The 19,177-nt window shown below is 43.4% G+C and overlaps 2 protein-coding genes across 5 annotated transcripts in view; one reads left to right on the top strand and one right to left on the bottom strand.

The window, feature by feature from the left end:
• The window catches only part of LOC146205911 (uncharacterized), a 34,516-nt gene that overhangs the window by 7,132 nt on the left and 8,207 nt on the right, over positions 1-19,177 (top strand). Inside the window, exons 2-5 of one of the 3 annotated variants that reach the window (XM_084590574.1) lie at positions 10,390-10,585; positions 11,757-11,876; positions 17,941-17,973; positions 18,218-18,352. In XM_084590574.1, the coding sequence (XP_084446700.1) occupies positions 10,390-10,585; positions 11,757-11,876; positions 17,941-17,973; positions 18,218-18,235 (367 nt within the window). In that variant the 3' untranslated portion in view covers positions 18,236-18,352. Of the gene's footprint in view, positions 1-10,389; positions 10,586-11,747; positions 11,877-17,940; positions 17,974-18,217; positions 18,353-19,177 lie in introns of all 3 variants that reach the window. The other 2 variants (XM_084590573.1, XM_084590575.1) reach the window with 2 other exon arrangements.
• LOC146205912 (cytochrome b5-like) overlaps positions 1-19,177 on the bottom strand; it is a 45,207-nt gene that overhangs the window by 21,847 nt on the left and 4,183 nt on the right. The window lies entirely within an intron of this gene.

Genomic DNA, 19,177 nt, shown 5'->3' with positions numbered 1-19,177 from the left:
CTGGTATGGTACTCCTCATAGCCTGAATCGCTTTGCGATATTGAACCCCGCGTTAAACCCCACCTCTGTTTCCAGATCAAGGCTCATAGCCGTTGTGACGTATGGGGCAGAACGCCGTCATGCTGTAATTGTCTGCATGACTCAATATGCACAATACACATGCATAACGTTGCAGCTACGTTGAAAAGAAACTGTAAATTGCAAATGGGGTAGGAAGGCCTGGAAGGGCTGCATGAACCACTCATGTTTCAAATCTGACTGGTGACTGCCAGAGTTGAGCAAGCTTCAGAGTAACCTTGCTTATGGGTGCCTAGACATAATAATGTCGCAAAGGATTAAGTTTACAACAGGCCAGTAATAGCTTTCAAGTATACAATACGAAGTGGCATAATTTGGATAAATTCGCCAGCGCAGTGCAAATGTTTTGGTAGCATGGGAATTTAAAAACGCTGATATGCAAACATATTTGGAGCACGTTCAGAATGTAATAGTCGGTCGAAAATAACCTGGAGCATGGTGCGCCAAATCATCGACGAGGAGAGCTTAAGATACGAGAAGGGTTTTGTTTACTTTTGGTATTATTACTGTTTCTTTTTGCATTTGTTTTCATCAAAATGTGGTCAAGCTCACTTTTCGGTCGAATACATTTATAACTTGGTGGTTGAGATTCCCAGCATACTTGAGGAGATGGACGATTTTAACGTTTTACTCTAGCTACCATGCAGGACGAATATTCTCTCACCGTGGAGATCCAAAAGCTTTTTGAGTGCGCTGCTCTAAAGCACCGAAGTTGCTCCCCGAATAGCCAGTCGCCGTTCTGGCATCGGTAGCACCGATCTCGACGTTCCTTGCGTCGACGACTGCGTATCCGGCGGCCTGGTACCTGACCTGATGGCCTATAAGTAACTTTTCCTCAAAAAAGAAAGAAATTTCTCGTCGTTGAGAGACGTCGATCGCAAGAATACCGGCTGGCGCACATACAAAGTATCGCACCGCCGCTTCGAAGCCCGACAATATATCTGTTGAGCCATGCCCTATACGTAGATCCTTACGTGACGCTATGTGCGCTTTCCTGCTCTCGACGACAGGGCGAAGGGCGCCCGCTGACGTATAAGTGCCATTTGCTCGAATGCGTCCTCAGAGCTGAGTGCAGCAAGCCACTACTCGAGACTAATTTATCCAGCGGTGAATCTTGCCCTCTGGGCGCACTTTTACGGTGGAAGTGAATACGAAGTAGGGCAGCGAGCGCACGGCCCTGAGCGCATGCGGCTCTGGATATCGTCGGCGAATAACGCTCGCGCGATGCGAAAAGGGCCTGCAGGGTCGAGGAACACACCGCGGCACCCCGGGCTGAGACATGTTTTACCTTTTGTCTGCCCTCGGTAAGCACCGTATCGTCTACATCGAAGTGGTTACACTATGAGTGGCAATGAATGCGCGCCCCTTCGCCCGATAACAAATCGGCAATAACAAAAATGAAAGAAAAGTGACAATGCTGCCCGTGTCAACCATCCATGTAAATGCGTTTGGCGTAATTTTGTGATCGCGAAGCCTTCATGCTTCTGCTCCGTCTATTCAAGTCAGTGCATCGCGGAACTGAAACGCTCGATGTTGCTTTTAGACCGAGGAGGAGCCAAGGGCAGGCGAAGGAAAGGCTTCGAGTGGTGTTTATTTATTTATTTATTTATTTATTTATTTATTTATTTATTTATTTATTTATTTATTTATTTATTTATTTATTTATTTATTTATTTATTTATTTATTTATTTATTTATTTATTTATTTATTTATTTACTGCAGTACAGCCGCCCAAAACTTTATCTGGCGTGTGTGACGGCCACATTTTATGTGGTTCTGAAAGCTACATAGCGGTTAACCCGCTAAAAGTCCAAGTATAAGCAAAGGCTCACCAAGCCCTTGCCTAATCTTGACCTCCCGGCAAGTTTTATCTGCCCTAAGGCGCAAGAACACAGAAAATATGGCCGTCACGCACGCCACTTAAAGATTTGGGCGGCTGTACCTGCATCTTACCCTGGTGGGCAGTACAGTAGAAAAATGTGATAAAATAAGTTTGAAAAAAAAATTCCCTGCGGGAACGTTCGTAAAAATATGCACATGCAAACAAGCAAGGCAGATACACATGAAGAAAAAGGACCAAGTTATGCATATTGATTAAGCAGATCGGAAAATCTTGCACCACCATCAGGTTCAATGACGCCAGAATGGAGCCGATTCCTCTAGCTGATAGTACGTGGAAAAAACAAATACTTATAGGGTATACGGTCGCGGCGCTCATACACCTAACTTAGTGCCTCTCGATATCTGTCTTTATCTAAGGGTGTTATAGAGTACGTTCTTTGAATGTAAGGCAAAATCTTTCACTGCACACACCTGTCCGAGAATAGGCTGAAAATAGATTATGTGTAGCGTTTGCTTAACGTTTTGCGGAGATTGCTTGAAATTCGCCGAGCGGCTGATTATTGATGTCATAACGGGATCATACGGTCTTACACATTCTGGCAATGCTAATATAGCAGCACTTTGAAGCGTTTGTAGGCATAAGCCATTCTTGACACCAGCGGGATACACTAAGTCTGACTGTGAAGCTAAGGAGGTCTGAGTCATTCATTTTCATCATCTGAGACGCTGCCACGAATCACCTGTGTACACGTTCCTTTTCCTCGAAGTATCATTTCAACAAAGTCGCAATTGAGTAGTGTTGGTTTAGTCTTAAAGCCTTTTTCTGTCCAAACCTAAGTCACCAAAACGCTATCAATAAACCAATCAATCAATCAATCAATGCTATATATGACAACACAGGCTTCCTTATATTGCCCTCCAGCAACGAGATAACAGTGCACACAGCCACGGGGGAACATGAAATGGCATATTCAAAGTTTAAGAGACGATTGAAACGAGACAGGCGGTTGTAGATCAAGAGACAAAGCTGCAGCAGGATAAAGTTTAACACATAAGCAACATATTTCATAACGCTCAAGGTCGGAATTTGTTAGAGCAGTATTAAAGTCGCTTGCGGAGGAAACTGGCAGGCAATAACTCCTCCGTGCTGCTTTCTTGGCGAAGTTGAAAACAAAATTCGCAACTTTTTATCGGGAGATTTAGAATTTAACATCCAGACTCAAATGAACTCTCTCTCTCGCTCTCTCTCTCGCTCTCTCTCTCTCTCTCTCTCTCTCTCTCTTTCTTTCTCTCCAATATTGAGCGATCATTCAGAACGTCGCGCTCATTAGCGAAATCTTTAGATTTACCGAGGATCTCCCGCAGTCTCGGTTACCTGCTGTTAACACTGCAATGAGCGTGCTATGCAATGAGGTCGGGAACGTTAAAGTCAAGATCAGCGGCCTTCTTAAACGCGTGTCTTCTAAGATCGTGTAAGTAGAGTACCGTTGAGCTAATAGAAGGAGCCCGAAATGTATCAGACTGCGACTTAAGCCGTAAAGAACCATCACAGTGAAGACTGCCTTGCAAACTGCAAGCATGCAGGCAGTTCATGGGAAGGATGAAGATTCATATTTTTTCGGGGGAAATCAGCCGAAATAAGAACGACTCACAGAAAAACGACTGATGAGGTATTAAGGCCCCAGCAAGACTCGTGCTTACGTCATGCAAATCTCTGAGTGCACCTTAAGCGTCGTTTCCCTTTTTTGAGGTGTTCATTGTGCACGACTTGATTTTGCAAATATGAAGTCATAACGAAACAGAATGGCGTTTGTTCCTTGATTACGAAGTTGCTTTTGTGCAAGGTCTGCCATTTAGTTGTGAGTGCTTACTATATCAGCATTGGCCTCTGATAAGGTAGAATTAAGTTCCTCCGACCACCTTAATGGTGATTCCAAACGTAGTTAAGGAGCGTCGTTCGTGAGTGCACGGAATAATTCAGCGTGGGAATCCAGCGCCATGTTTCTATTTCAAAAGGGCGAATATCATTCATCTCTGAAGCGCGAAACACGCGAACACAGGAAAAGCTATGACACAATACGTGCACTTGTATCTTGCTATGTTCTCGTGTTTCGCGATTCTTCAAAGCTGTACGACATCTAACTCTCCCACCGTCCCGCCTTGCTGCGATCGTCATTAATCATGCCGCTACATCAGACGCCAGTAACGCCACTCAATATCATGACTCAATGAGTAGTACTGGGGTGCGTTGCAGCGTCTGAAAACCAAGACGCATTCATTTTACACTGAAAATGGCTCTTTCGCCAGATATCAAATGGGTGAGAACTTCATCATTAATAATTCGAAGGCGAAAATATACTCCAATTTTCTTTCCAAAATTGGCTCGACATTCAACCAATACCACTTCCTGTGGCGTTACGGTAATTCTCAAAACAGTTACCCTCGCCTTTATACTTACTTTCGGTGCATTTGTTTTTTTTTTTTTTCTAGTGACATTCGCTTTACCTGTAATTCTACTTTTGCATCCGCAACCTTCGCACTGGCTAAGAGGGATGCTACAAAGATCATCGATCACTTTCGAGCGTCTTGAGCGGTTCGACTTGGTCTGGACACTCAGCACGTCGAGTGTTTCCAAACACCGCTCCTACTAAAATAAGGTATTTCAGGCCGGACATTGAAATCGGCCAAAGAACGCGTTATACCTACTGTGCCATCACACCGGCTAAATTTACTGCAACGCGGAACAGCATACCGCGCTACTTCAAAGTAAATTTTCGATTCGTAATTTTTTACCTATTTCGGTAGCATCAATTTCAGTTGTACATTTATTGTGAAGCATACTAAGAAATCGTCTACCGACTGCTCTAATGTTATCAGTTTCTAATCTACTAAACATCTTTGTCTAAGGGCGTCTCTTGTTTAAAATGCGGATACACGCCAATTTTTGAGAGTCTGAAACACGACTAGGCGGAGAAGTTCCCAGAAATGCAATTTCTTGATGAAAAACTACGAAGGGTGTCTGCTAAAACTTTAAATAAAGACTGCCGCAGTCCAAGTAGTTGCCGGTAATGATGATCCGCCCTGCTATTACGAAAATTGCGTCTAAACTCCTCTTCGGTTGTGAAAGTAGACCATGACGCAATTCCTGCCTTTACTACTGCTTCAAATTAAAGTCTGCATCGCCGAAAAGAGAGCCAGATATTGTAGATAGTGAGTTTGGACGGAAAAAAAAAAAGTTTAGCAATACACTATGACTGGATTATCATGTCGAAGCACTTAATGTTTTATTAAAGACCTCGGATCCAATGCATTCAAATTTCTCAACAAGCTGCATAAATTACTTGGTTATCTGACAAGGATTCGCTTAAACAGTGGTTTGAATTTTAACGAAAATTGAGCCGCAACCCTTAGATGACTACGCATACAATTCCAAAACCTTGCTTCTTAGTCATGTGCAAAAAGTGCTCAAATATTAGCACAATGAGTAAGTGTGCAAAATGCTACAGTCGTGTCCATATCTCATTTAGCATTTGAGGGATAGAATAGCTGAATAAAATATGACAAATCTAGAATTGTATCCCAGCGGAAAAACGAGCGCATCAAGGACACAGATTCTGCGGGAAGTGGGACTAACCACAACAAGGGAAGAGGACTTCTCTAAATGGCTCACCGACAACGATAAGAGCGGGGAGCCTGCTCCGGTTCCTTACGGAAAATAGTTTACATGAGTTTCTATAATATGCCTTATGGCAAGCTTGCGTAAAATAAAAAAAAAAAGTCTTTTTTTTTTTTTTAATCTGCTATTGCGAACTACGTACAGGTGCGGAAATAAGTAAACGTTGCACGCTTTTCCGTTCAAATTAAAATCACGCATTCTGCACTATAAATAAGAAAACAATATTTGTCCAAGTGAAAATGCACTGGCGTCTACTATCGGTTTGCACATACCACGACCGCCGGTTTCAGTGATGCAACGGGTGAAAACTTCTAGAAAAAATTAGCGTGATCCGTTTACTTTTGTCCGCACCGGTACCTATAGCAACAATAGCGATTAAACATAAAAAGTTTTACTGTGATCCTGTGGAATGAACTTACAGGCTTCATGTTAAGGCCGAGGTTAGATCCCTCGATGGAAAATTAACCTCGCACGCAAACCGAACGTGTCGAGTGCATCGTCGATGCAGCAGCAAACTACTGTTGCCTTTGAATTCTGCTCACTCTAGAACTTGCATTATTTTATTTATTTTATGGGCTGAAAAAATTCCTGACAGCTCAAAACTGCCGTGAGAATTAAGTATACGCTTACCATATGCTGCCTGTTCTGATCACGTGACAGCGTGCTAAAAATGGACCAAGGACACAAACCAGGACGCTTGGCGCCGTCGCCAGCGAAGAGACCTACCGTCATTCCCTACATGCATAAGCTGCCCAGGATCTTAAGAAAATACCACAGCGTATCGACGTCAACGGTGCGGCGTAAGTTTCGAGAGACAGACAAAGAGATGGAACTTTTTGTTTGGTTTACAAGGATTTAACGTCCCAAAGCGACTCAGGCTATGAAACAGGCCATAATGAAGGATTCCGGAAATTTAGACCACCTGGGGTTCATTAACATGCACTGCCATCGCACAATACATGGGAACCTTGCCTTTCGCCTTCATAGAAAAGCGTTTGCCGCGGCAGGGACCGAACCCGCGCCCTTAGGTTCAGCAGTCGAACGCCCTAACCAATGAGCCACTGCGGCGGGCCAAATATAAGTTATTAATGCGAAATATTAGAAGGGTCATCGCAACGAAAACTCGCCGTCGCAAAAATGTTTTCTTCATGAAACCGCCAAGGTCAAGAAAAGGTCACCGAAGATATAGTCGATACCATTAAAATATATGGACAACTGATACCGTTACAAATAACAAAAATTACTAATAAACAGTAATCATATTTACTCAGTAACTAGAAATGCAGCCAGTAATTAACAATGATTACAAACGCTAATACTGCAATTAGGCGTGCCTATTTCACAACAAACCACAACACTCACATTAAAACGACCTTCAGTGCTTTCGAATTAATCGCACAACAGTTTTTAAGTCCCTTAATAGATTTTGTAAAGTGTACAAAGAGCGCTATTACCAGGACCTCTTTGGTGTAGTAAGCAAATCATCGGGCATGGTGAGTGAGGCCAAAAAGGAGAGAATTACCTTAGGCAAAAGCTCAGTTGCAACCCTACATAAAAGACGGATGTATGTTAGCACACTGCAACACGTGTGGTTTTCTCTCCTTTGACCATCGAATGTACCTAATGAGCAAACGTAAAGATTGGCTAACGCGTGAGGTAGTCGAGACCAGCAATATAGCCTGTGAAGGGGCAAAGTCCTTCCACGCGCGCTACACGTTGCTGAGTGATATAGCTGGATTATCGCGCGAATGTATGATGGAATTATTGTATGCTTTTCTTTCTCGCTCTCTCTTGCGTTTGCTTTATTCGCACATTGATCATGCAAGTTCTACGACTGCCACAGAGCATAACGGCGATGAAAAAAAAAAGGGGGGGGGGGGGGGGGAGGCTTTAATTTCAGTGTTTAAGGCACGTACCGTCTTCCTCGAAAGTATTCAGTAATTCGCGTGTGAAACATTCTTTTTTTCTTGGCAGTTTTTACAGGCGCATAACAGTTGAAATATAAAGATGTCTTTAAGGTTGACGTTTAAAGCCACAAAGGGATGGCTTCTCGGGAAATCATATAATATTCAGCCATACTCTTTGTAATAAAACGACCTGGCCCTCACGATTCGGTGCACGTACCAAAAACAGATAAGCTTATTTGACAGACATTGAGCATTGGCAAAGCAAACAAAAACCTACAACTTTCATGCCATATATGCTTTATGGAATCCTGGAATACTTTGAAAATGCACTAATTTTGAACGGCATTCGTGTCAGCAGTTGTATATATATATATATATATATATATATATATATATATATATATATATATATATATATATAGAGAGAGAGAGAGACGTGTACGCTTCATTTAAAGAAACATTTTATTGGACTCGACGTTTCGACCAGAAGCTGGCCTTCATCAGCTTCTGGTCGAAACGTCGAGTCCAATAAAATGTTTCTTTAAATGAAGCGTACACTTCGCTCTATAATTTTTTAAGCGGCCAAGTGCGTTAAATGTTCTCGCATCCTATATATATATATATATATATATATATATATATATATATATATATATATATATATATATATATATATATATATATATATATATATATATATATATATATATATATATATATATATATATATATATATATATATATATATATATATATATATATATAACGTTGTTTATGGCCTCAAGGCATAAAGGCAGTTAAGAAAGAGAGAAAAACGGTGTTTGTTAAATGAATGAGAAAAGGTTATTCATAACTTGCCGGACGCTTACTGACGATCCACAGCACACAAAGGAAAGCCTATTGTAGCTTCTCAGCCAGTTAGGTTTAGTTTAAAAACTATAAGCATCGTCCGCATTGTTTTCAAAAGCTCTGCTCAGAGAAACACGTTTCAGCAAGGACCCCAGTGAGCGCTGCAAGTGGTTTTGGACAACTGCTCGGCATCTCGCAATGGGCAACTCTTTTCAGAGCAACTTTATTTTGCATTCCTGCACCGTGCGTGGAGCCATTCGGAGCTCCACTGCAATACGTGCTGATGGGCATATCTTGCGTCAGATTTTCGCGGCTACTCGAGGACCACAGTCACGCATTTCAGTTTGAAGGTCTTGCGAAAAATGCCCATGGGAAACAAAACAAGAAATACCGCAACGTGCCTTCACGGACGTGCTGAGCTACATACCAGAATAGCTTGCTTAATCGGATCACAAAATGGTGGTCGACACATTCTTTTTATTTATTTTTTTTTTTTCATTCAAGTTGCGTATCTCTGTTCTTAGTGTTGCAGCCTTGCATGCCGCTACCCCAGAGTCAAATAACCTGCAGAATATTTTTGTTTATTTTTCCTCACTGTTCGAAATATTATCGCAGAACAGTGACCGCTGTCTATCATTTTGAGTACAACGCATAAGATGCACTGTGCATGGGTTTTTTTATGCATGCGAAGGTCGGCGTTGACATCAACCTTTCTGCACTGTTGGGAATAAGAGGCTGAGCACGTATCTAAGCAAACATTACGCCGCGATAAAACGTCCACAGAAGTATGCTTTCCTTGTCACGTGCTGCTTCAAAAAACGGATGTAGTTTTCGTGAGAAAAAAAAAAAACGCGCAGTTTTGGGAGAGCTTCACGTAGTTCGTAAGACGCTGGCGGCATGAAAACACCCATGGTGATGAAAGGTCCGCTTTCAACTACCTTTTCTGGCATCACACGCACTGACGAAATCACGTTTGTTCGCCATCGCTGTCTCCGTATACTGTTTCCATATTTCGCTTGCACAATGCCTGTGTAGGTGAAAGCCTGAGGCGTGTGTACATGCATGCACTGCCGGTCTGAGGTTGTCTCCACACACAAAGCTTACTATGACGTCTGCGCTCAGTTTCGCACACAAAAACATTTCGGATAGTCTAGCAGCTGGCCGGACTTACTGAAAGAAGGAATAAAGCAAACGGCATTCAATGCGCCAATAGCACATTATCAGTTGCTGACTGCGCAACGGACTATTGGAGATGCTCTTGTTGCGTGCAATTTACATTCAACGCTCCACTATAGATACGGAGCACGTGCGGTACTTTTTTTTTCTCGCAATCCTGATTCAGAGGACCTGCTTCTAAACGCCCCTTGGGTTTTTATGTTCTGCCAGCACCATGAATTTCAACACTGGAACCAAGGAACATTATGGCGGCAGAGTGCAAGGACCGCGCCACGCGTCCAGCCTCTGCGCTCGATAAAGCGCCAGGAAGATGCAGGAGTCCGTGGGAACGATCGGAACAGGCCGTTGCAGCCTTTCTCTTCCCTGCATTTATCATTTTAGTTTTAAAATTGCGAGTTTTTAAACCGCACGTGCTACTTGGTCGGTAGGTCGGCCGCTGCAAACAGGTTTTAGACAACAGGTCGTGATAAGTCGTTGCCTCATTGCGCTCTGGTCCGGCCAGGCTGCGGCAGCAAAACGAGAGTGCTCTCAAAAATGCTGGGTGATTGCTCTCGCTAGTGCTTACAGCAAGGTGCTAGGACGTCTAGGAGCTCTGAAAGGGTATTCAGCGGGCCGAAGTTGCCTCACGGTAGTAAAAATGGCAATGGCCGTTAATCCACCCGCAGAAAAGCAGATGTAGCTGCGAGTTCTTCAAAGCCCTGGTTCTTGCCGAGGAGTTTCAATTAGTCTGAGCATAGTAAAAACTGTATGATATTCTGCGTTGGAGATTCTTTTAACAGTATACATTTGTACCAAGTCAATGACTACCTGTTGACACTTGCGCAAACATGTGGTCTCAGCTGTCATGTGCCTCTGTGCAGCCGGGAGCTGAAGAGCGAGCTGGAATCCCTGCACGGCCGCGTGCTGGACGCCGAAGCACGCGCTCGCAGCGAGTCTACCACGCTGCGCAACAAGGTGCAGACCGAGATCGCCGAGCTGAGCGTCCAGCTCGATGACACTACGTCGATGAACAACGAGCTCCAGAAGGCCGTCAAGAGGCAGGCCAAGCAGCTCCTGGTGCGCGGCCGATCTCTTCTTCAGCGCTGGCGTTCTCAAAACGTTATACGATTGCTCTTTTCATGAAACCTCGCTTCAAAACGCGTTCTGGTTCATGGCACGTGATTTCCTGTCTCTCAGAATTACTGTGAATCATTAGAGTAATGGAAATCCTGTAATTAATGTAATTTATTACGTTATTCTACAGTGCTAATCACACGCAAGTATACTCATCGACGTTCCCTTTTAAAAGCTGCATGCACTGCGAGCTAGAGTTCAGTCGCTGGTGTTACGTTGGCATAAGCGTTTGCCAAATATTCACTAAGCGGCTGTGCTTGAATCCATACCAGAGCTTAACGCAGTGTTCTGAAATTGATTGCAATCATGGTTTAGTTTTTCTTTTTCTCGCTTTGAATAGGCAGAATTGTTAAGTTGCACCCTGATTCACCCCCCCCCCCCCCCTTTCTCTCTATCTCTCTCTCTCTCTGCATAGTTTGTTTAAAAGCAAAGCACTGCTGGCTTGAACGCCTTGCTTATAAATCATTAGCTGTCGAGCCGAAATTTAAAATACTTCAGTTTTTGCGTATTATTTTAACGTTCGTCCACTTCTATCCCTGATAAAGAAGAAAAATGATTGGAAACAGAGAAGCCTCCTGACTCCTGAGTACAGCCAGCACCCTGCATTGTCCGGCATAGTCGTCGCCCGATTACGACCCTTGTTTCACTAATTACAACGTTCTCTGACTAAGCTGCCCTTAAATCATTAAAGCAAAAGCACCATTGTCATTTTTTTTTTTTTCAATGTGAATTACTGGCTTCATGCCTAAGTACCGGAAATTCACAGGCTTTCCCACATCTGTCGGTCACGTGTTTGGTCCCCGCTTTTACAACCAGCGAGCACGTGCCGTATGCAGCGCTCACGCAAACAGAAGAACAGCGATTAAGAAGGGGCGAGAGTAGAAGCGACAAACAATAAAACGGCTATTGTTTGTCGCATCTTCTCGTGGCCTGATGCTTGCGCTGCTGCTGTATTCAAGCATGCACCAACTCATCCAACTACACACCCTTCACGCCTTCCACACTCTACCCATGTGGAAGGACTCACGAAACGATCCATGAACTCACGTCTAGCGTCTTCTCTCTTGCTGCTTTCACCCTTCGCCCGCCACGCGCGTTGGCGAAGGACCTGCAGGCGCACTGCGACGAGATGCAGCGCCATCTGCAGGGCGCCGTGGATGACCTGTCTACGGCCAACAAGCGTTGCTTGGATCTCCAGAACGAGGTGGACAGCTTGCGGTCCAACCTCGAATCTGTGAGTATTTTATCCTTTACTATTTTTGCTCGTGCGGTGAATGGAACCTGACTTCGGCGCGCTTCTTGATGGTTCGAGAGGAAAAAACAGTGGGGATCTATCGGCGCACCTGACTTGACACTATTTGTGGTACAAAAAGAGAAGGATTCAAATAAACAGTTTAATTGTTTTTGTGCTACAGGGCTTCAGCTCGCTATAAGGCAGTCGCCTTTAATACTTTCAATATAAGCAGCAAGTCGCAGAGCGCTAGATGTATGATTGTACGTTCCCCGTATGTTGCACGCTATATGGCTGCCTTGTCTGAATTTGGAAAGTCAGTTCGTGAACGTGGTAAGTATGCTAGTTGTTCTGTAACACGAGTTTCTTCCTCGCATAAGCAAAGCGCCCATGCCACTGTACAGTAGAAATTCAGAGTACGGTTCTCCAAACACTGACGTGAAGGGGTGATGGTATAACTTTATTAAGCCACGCTTGCCATAACTGCTAATTTTAAACCTATTATGGCTTACAGAAAGGCATAAAGTTTGAACTCCTAAACGAAAAGATCATTTGGGTACTGTAGGCCGCAGACAAAGCATCCATTCCGAAACTCTTGCTTTCCTACCTTCAATAACGTCAAATCGTTGGCGCAGGAAGGAGCCACAGTCGAGTTAGTCGTCATACATAACTACGGTTACTTCCGGAACACCTGTGTTGAGTTACGCAGACAAAACCGTTACCACCCTTGTTTCAGGCGCATTTTCTTCCGTATCTCTCTTACCTCGACAGGTAGCCCCAGACAAACTAAGCGAGTGATAACGTGAGGGGGATTTTCGAAGACCCAAGGAAGAGAGGGTTTATCACCTCTCCGGGACAATAACCATGAGCGGTGACAGTTACGCAACCCGCTCGCGACCCCGGAAAGATAGCAGCGAGAAGAGTTAGCCCCAGCGTCATATTTGCGCTGTATTACGCGTCTGGGTAAGCTCAGGTAGAAGGTTAGAACTGTTTTTCTACTCGTATATATCTACGCACAATGCCGAACTTCACATTCGAGCACGTACATTTTCAGCCGGTGTCGTTATTTAGACGGTTTTCTTTTTCTTTATTCAGAAATGCACCTCTTGCTAAAATAATGCGCACTGAAATTTACAGCGTACTCTTCGTGAAGAAATGTGCCTAAAATCTGCGTCCTTGGGATGAGAACCTCCTTTAGTGATTTTCAACTGAAGCGATGCTTGAGCAAAAATGATAGCCTTAGGTAGCATCTAAACCTTTCATTGAATCGTTTCTGCCAACTAGCGTAAGCACATTCACAATGTTTAAATTACGACTAGCTGCACAATAGATACCTTCCCAATGTCTTCTTTAGTGTTCATGAAGATTATGCTGTGCTTTCCTACAGACAGGCCGGGACGCCCGTTCCCGTCTTTCGTTTTTCTATCTCTTTTTTTTTTTTTTTCATTACTTTCCGCCACTACAAAAAAAAAAAAAAAAAAAAAGCTGAAGGTCATCGCCACCCAATCGTGCATTAAGACTAGCAAAATCAGCTTGCAGTACATCAATTCGAACAAAATACAATTTTTCGTTTCGTATAACACTTTTTTTATCACCACGGCTTATGTTCCTGCTGAGTTTATCAGTTTATCACAACGAACGATGGGGTGACGGCAATAAACAACAGCGCGACACAAACAAAACATCGTAATAACTGCAGCCGGCTGCTTGGCGGCACGACCTTCAGCCTTGCGGGACAATACGACTCTGCGTTAGTTGTGTTGCTTCGGAAAAGGTGCTCGCGCTCGCGTCATCGATAAGTCGCCTTGTGAGTGACAATTTCTAAATTTCACCCTGTTTCACTTTCAGAGGAGTTGCCCTTTTTTCCTTATTCAGTTGTGAAACCTTACTGCTTTACTGTAACGCACAGCTATCTAAATGCCAGATCAAGAACCTTTACTCATCGTTCTTCGTTGTAAAGGAGCTTCCACTGTCACCAGCTGCGACAATAGAGGCTTGCTTACACTGCAACAAATACTAGCCATGGCGAAATTCATGCATCAACCTGTCTTCACATATGTTCGTGCAAACAAAGAAAACCGCTATGTAACCTACGCGTTACCGTATACTCGTTATTGTTGTGTTTTTGGTGACTGGCACACAGCTACGAAGAAGATTGACTGATATTATACTGCACCTTAGAGTTGGTGTACGTCTCTCAACCTTTAGTTTCTACGTGTAATAGATTTAATTGACTAAAGCATACACTTAAGTACTTCGAGATTATCGAGTAACGCTGACACTCATGGAGTGGAGGAGGATTTACTTTCAAGCTACCTAGGGCAAATAAACATTTCTGCTGCAAAGCTACAATGTCACACAACGAAGGACGGCTTGAAATGAGGAGACAAAATTCCTTCTTTCTACAAATAAGCTTTGGTTCTATTGAGCGATTCCGCAATTGTGAAATCAGTTGCATCTCGGAGAGCAACGTAAGACATGAAAACATCAAAAATGTCCAAGAACGACTCATAATTTTCACTGTTACACGTCAGAAAACAGCCTATTTTTAGAGGCCAGGAAAAAATAGGGGCACATTCGACTCGTTAACTGCATTTGTATTTCTTGGTTACTTCCCTCAACTGTGTTTCTTCTAGAGGCTTTCAGTGCTAGACAAGAGCGACGGAGTTTAATTAGTTTAATGCAAAAGGTATCGCGGTACGAAACGAATGAAAAAAAATTAGTCATTCTTATATGCATTATTCATCTTCTCCTAACGTCATGCGCACAATGAAATATTACGCTGTTGTCTAGAAATATTTTTGCTAAGCGTTCTAACAGGTAGATGCAAATGTGGACTTTTTTTCACGGCCAACACAGCGCTTCTAGAAATTCTGTGTCTGGTTGCTGTTCAAGCCCACTAGTCATTTTCTTCCACTAGACCTCTTTCTATCAATTAGAATAATGAAACGTAACTTTTGATCTCGCGGTTATAAATTCCACGGGATAACAACACAGCGCCTAAATGAAATAATTTTTTTTCTGCTCCATCAAGCCGCTGTCATAACGAAAAAAAAAATATATATATATAGCACATATAATAAAATCATCTTGCTGTGCGTATTGTGCACGGCCAGAGGTTTCGTCGTTACGGCAATGTTTTGCATGCTTTAAATTGTTAGTGGCATTTCTTTGTTCAAATTGTGATGCTGCGTTTCATAATGGTGATGTTTTGTTTTTTTATTGTAATTCATAAACCTCCCAGCATATTTGCGGCGCAGCATTTCATGCATTCGTGGATTGCTGTAACGTCTGCAGAGCGCCACAGTCGAGTATCGTGCTGTAGGTGTGGGCGTGCAGGACATGCATCTGAAGAGTCGTGTGATGCGTGTAATTTAGATGGCTGTTGATTGCTTCGCGCTGCTAATCACCCGAAGCGTGCATGTGACCAGGCTGGAATGAGCAAACAGCGCCCGTGACTTGGCTCACTGAATGCTGGGTGTCCATGCATAACGTGGCCAGAAGGTACTTTAAAGAAAAGGATGCGCGTTGCGGACGAACAACTACAGCAGCTTTTTTATGGTCACCAAAAGCAAGCAGAAGCTCGATTTGTAAACTTATACTAACTCATTATGTTTGTTAGATTAGCTACATTTATGCCTCTGGAGATACGTGAAAAGTGTGGTGTGCGAACTTCTAGAGCCAAACCCAAATGACGCAATTTTTGAAGAGACGGCAGTAACGTGAATGCTTTTATTTTTACAAGCTGGCAAACAAAGACGAGAACACGAAAGCCGTCAGAGAAGCTTGAAAGAGAGCGCCCGCTCGAGCTCGCTGATAGCGAATGCAGCTGAGACAACTCTGTTGCACTATGAAACAGTGTCGCATGCGACAACTGTGTGTGACGCCGAATGTCGAAACATGTGCTAGTGAGGCAAATATTACGGGAGTTTTTTTCACAGCGCGGGGATTGACAGAAATTCTCCCTGAAGCTGCCGTTACGAAAGCTACGCCACTAATGCTCTCTCCTGTCTCTCAGCATCCTCCTAATCGAGATATTTCGCCACTTTTCTCGTCCTCGAGATTCATAATCATGGAGTAGAGAAGCTGTTTCTTACAGCTGAGAACGGTTCACAGTAATTCTTCACATTTAGGCCCGCAACGTGAAATCGTGACCTGCAACGTGAAACTAATTCTTCACTTAAAAAAAAACTTTGACCTTGTTAACACAGTAGCTAGTTTTATTTCTGAAGCTCGCAATACGTATTATAAATCCACTAGATAGTCTAACGTTTCTTCATGCCTCGCGTACGGTTCCCTTCTGGGTCAACTTCTTTTCTTATTATAAACCAATGAATTATATCTTCACGCATTGACAAACGTACACAAGTACGCTGACAATTATTTTATTAATTATGCAAATAAATAACCTGTTGCTCGTGACCACCTTTCTAGATATTTCTCAAACTTCTTTTAATGGCGCACTAGAAACCAGCTCTGATTTGTCCGAAACTGTTTGCACGTCATTTTCCAGGCGTACATCTATTTCCTTGCATACATGTTAGTTAATTTATAGTTACCTCAAACGAGTTCTGCAATAGAAGTGCCTCGGCGCTGCATTCACGAAAAATATGCCATGATACACAAAACTGATCTGACTACTCGTAAAGTTCTCCAAAGACTCAGATACTCGAATCTAACGATGAGGGTGGAAGCTCTGTGATAGACCTGTTACGCTACCTATGTCATCCAGGCTGCCAGGTTCCATCAAGGCCCTCGTTAGGCTAATCAGCAAGCAAATATAACGGGGGAGGATTGGAGCTGTGTGATCCCACACTCCTCGTTAAATCATGTTCCACGCCACACTCGCGGTAGCACAGAACGTTCTTAGTCCGCCGCTATGGACGGAGGTGTCACTGGTGAACGCTCTCAGTGATTGGTTGCACGTCACAAAAATCCCTTCTAAAAAACAAGACTTAACAACCATTACCCAAGCTCAGTGGTAGAGCGCCGGAAGCGAAATTCTGAGCTCGTGGGTTCGTATCCCACCGCTTGCTTGATGTTTTCTTTTTCTTGTACTTCCTAATCAATTATCTCCACGATTGCACTGTATAACATAAATGAGCCCCTTATTTATTTATTTTTTTGCTCACTGGATACGAGTCACCTCACTAAAAACACTGATCCTGCCAACCTTAAAATACGGCTGCGTCGTTCGGAATCCCCATAACATAGAGGGTGTAAACGAATTCGAATCTGTTAGGAACAAAACGTTGTGTGTTCTATATTTCATCGACATGACAGATTCCTCCTCTTCTTCTCAGATATCTGAGCTGGGACTCACTCCACTTTCCTTGAGTCGTCACAATGAATGTTTAAACTTGTTGCACAAGTTAATTAAATCTCCGCGATTTTGAGTTTATATTGGCAGTTGAAAATTTTGTAACTCGTCACCATTATGAAGCCATCACAAATCAAACATTTCACATTGATTCAATCCTCGTACTGACCTGTTCAAATATCATTTTTCCCACTCACTACAGAAAAATGGAACTCGTTTCCTCACCTTGCTGGCGCTCTGTCTTTGAAAGAACTTTGATTCTGCGATTTGTTAATGACGTGTTTTACTATCTGTTTGTGCTTTCATAGCAACTCATAGGCTGTTGACTGTTTCGAATTGTTTGTGCATTTTTTACCTTCTCCTGCCAGAGCCTCATGCGACGTTGCAGTTTATGAAAATAAATAAATAAATAAATCATTCTGCTTATATACTTCTGAAAAGTATCGCTTTGTACTATAACACCAGACAATGCAAGACGCTCCCCCACAGACGCGCAGGTTCGTGTTATACGCCATGTGAGCGTTAATTTTCCCCAGAAGATTTTTTGGTGAAAAATTGGCAAGAGGTAAAAAGACTATGCGACTTCTTGTTTAAGTCTTTCTTTAGGTGCTTTTGCACCCAAGCGCTTGTATCAAAGCGCGCATAACTTTTAGCGGGGTTCAAGTCTGGAAAACGCTCGTGGTCGGACACAGCGCTATTCACTTGCCAGGCCAGTGCCAAAATGTGCCCGTACTGTTTCATCCGCAGGGGCTGGGCTTGAACCGATACTCCAGTTTGTACGTAAGTGGAGTCTGCGACTGGCATGCTCCGGTGCGACCCCATGCGCTGCCGTCGCACCGCGCTTCGCTGCGCCGCTTTCCGCTTTGGGCACAGCGCCCTCCTTTTCTCACCCTCTTTTTTTTTTCTTTTTTTTTTTTGTATCCGCACTGCTTCATGCTTCGCGCTCGCCATAAGGCGCCTGCTCTGGGAGTCTGCTTCTGTGTCAGTATCGTTACCTTTTCACCAACGTTTGCTCTGTGCGCAGGGGATGCGTCACATCTAGCCGCACGGGCCGGCCTGTTCACGGCGCGGAGTCCTCGAGCGAAGAACACAGCAACAAGAACACAAAAACATGACCCTTAGGGCACACGGAGCAGGTAGAGACGCTAGCTCAGAAAAAGTGAGTACACAGCGCCGAGTGACCGCGCTTGTGCCAAGAGAAATAAAACAGTCACATTAATCAACGTTAAGATCAAGAGCTGATTCTTGCCTCGTGCAATAACATATCCGTCTTCTGTAGGCTAAAAAAGGCCGAGGTAATTTTTTTTTTCCTCTTGCATCGTGCATACTTAGCGCCGAGATGCCTGACTACCATGCCTGGTTCTCACTCAGGCATTCGTTTAATATTAAAGGCTACAGCGGGTAGTTTTACTGACAGCCGTCTAGAGAATCGCAAGAAAGTAGGGAATTTCTGTGCCATATATCTAGCTATCACGTACTTTTTTCATAATCATTGATGAACCAGCGCGAGGAAGGAGAACGGTCTAGAAATAAGGAGGAGGACGCTGACAGAAGCGCTTTCTAGTCTGTTGTCCTTTGTTTTTTTTGTTGTTTTTTTTAATCGATATTTATTGCCTCAGGGCATCAGTAGGGTATGAGGGTCCTTTTTCGCGCTGGTTCATCAAAGGTCATAAAAGACCAATTAGCCCAATAGCAAGTGTTATACTCTTTATTCATGTGCACAGAGTATTATCTTGTTAAATGAGCGGGCAAATTTACTAGGTCGTTGAAAGGGAGGAAGTTAATTGAAATCAGCTGAAGTGACAAAAGCTACACGCAGTTAAATGTTTTTAATGCCATCTAACAACACAGAGCAAGCAAGAATATTAGAGCATAAACAGCAGTTGCAGGTTACAGCCAGCCTAGGTCGGCTTATGCCAGAATTTCCAAGGATAATTTGCCCGGTCTATTAATGCGCGACAATAGACAATAATTTTGCTCATCT

This window comes from Amblyomma maculatum, chromosome 1 (assembly GCF_055883805.1).
Source record: "Amblyomma maculatum isolate TAMU_Amacu chromosome 1, ASM5588380v1, whole genome shotgun sequence".
In the NCBI taxonomy this organism is placed as follows: Eukaryota; Metazoa; Arthropoda; class Arachnida; order Ixodida; family Ixodidae; genus Amblyomma; species Amblyomma maculatum.
Note: the sequence above shows the minus strand (reverse complement) of the source record. Positions and strands in the feature narration are given on the sequence as shown.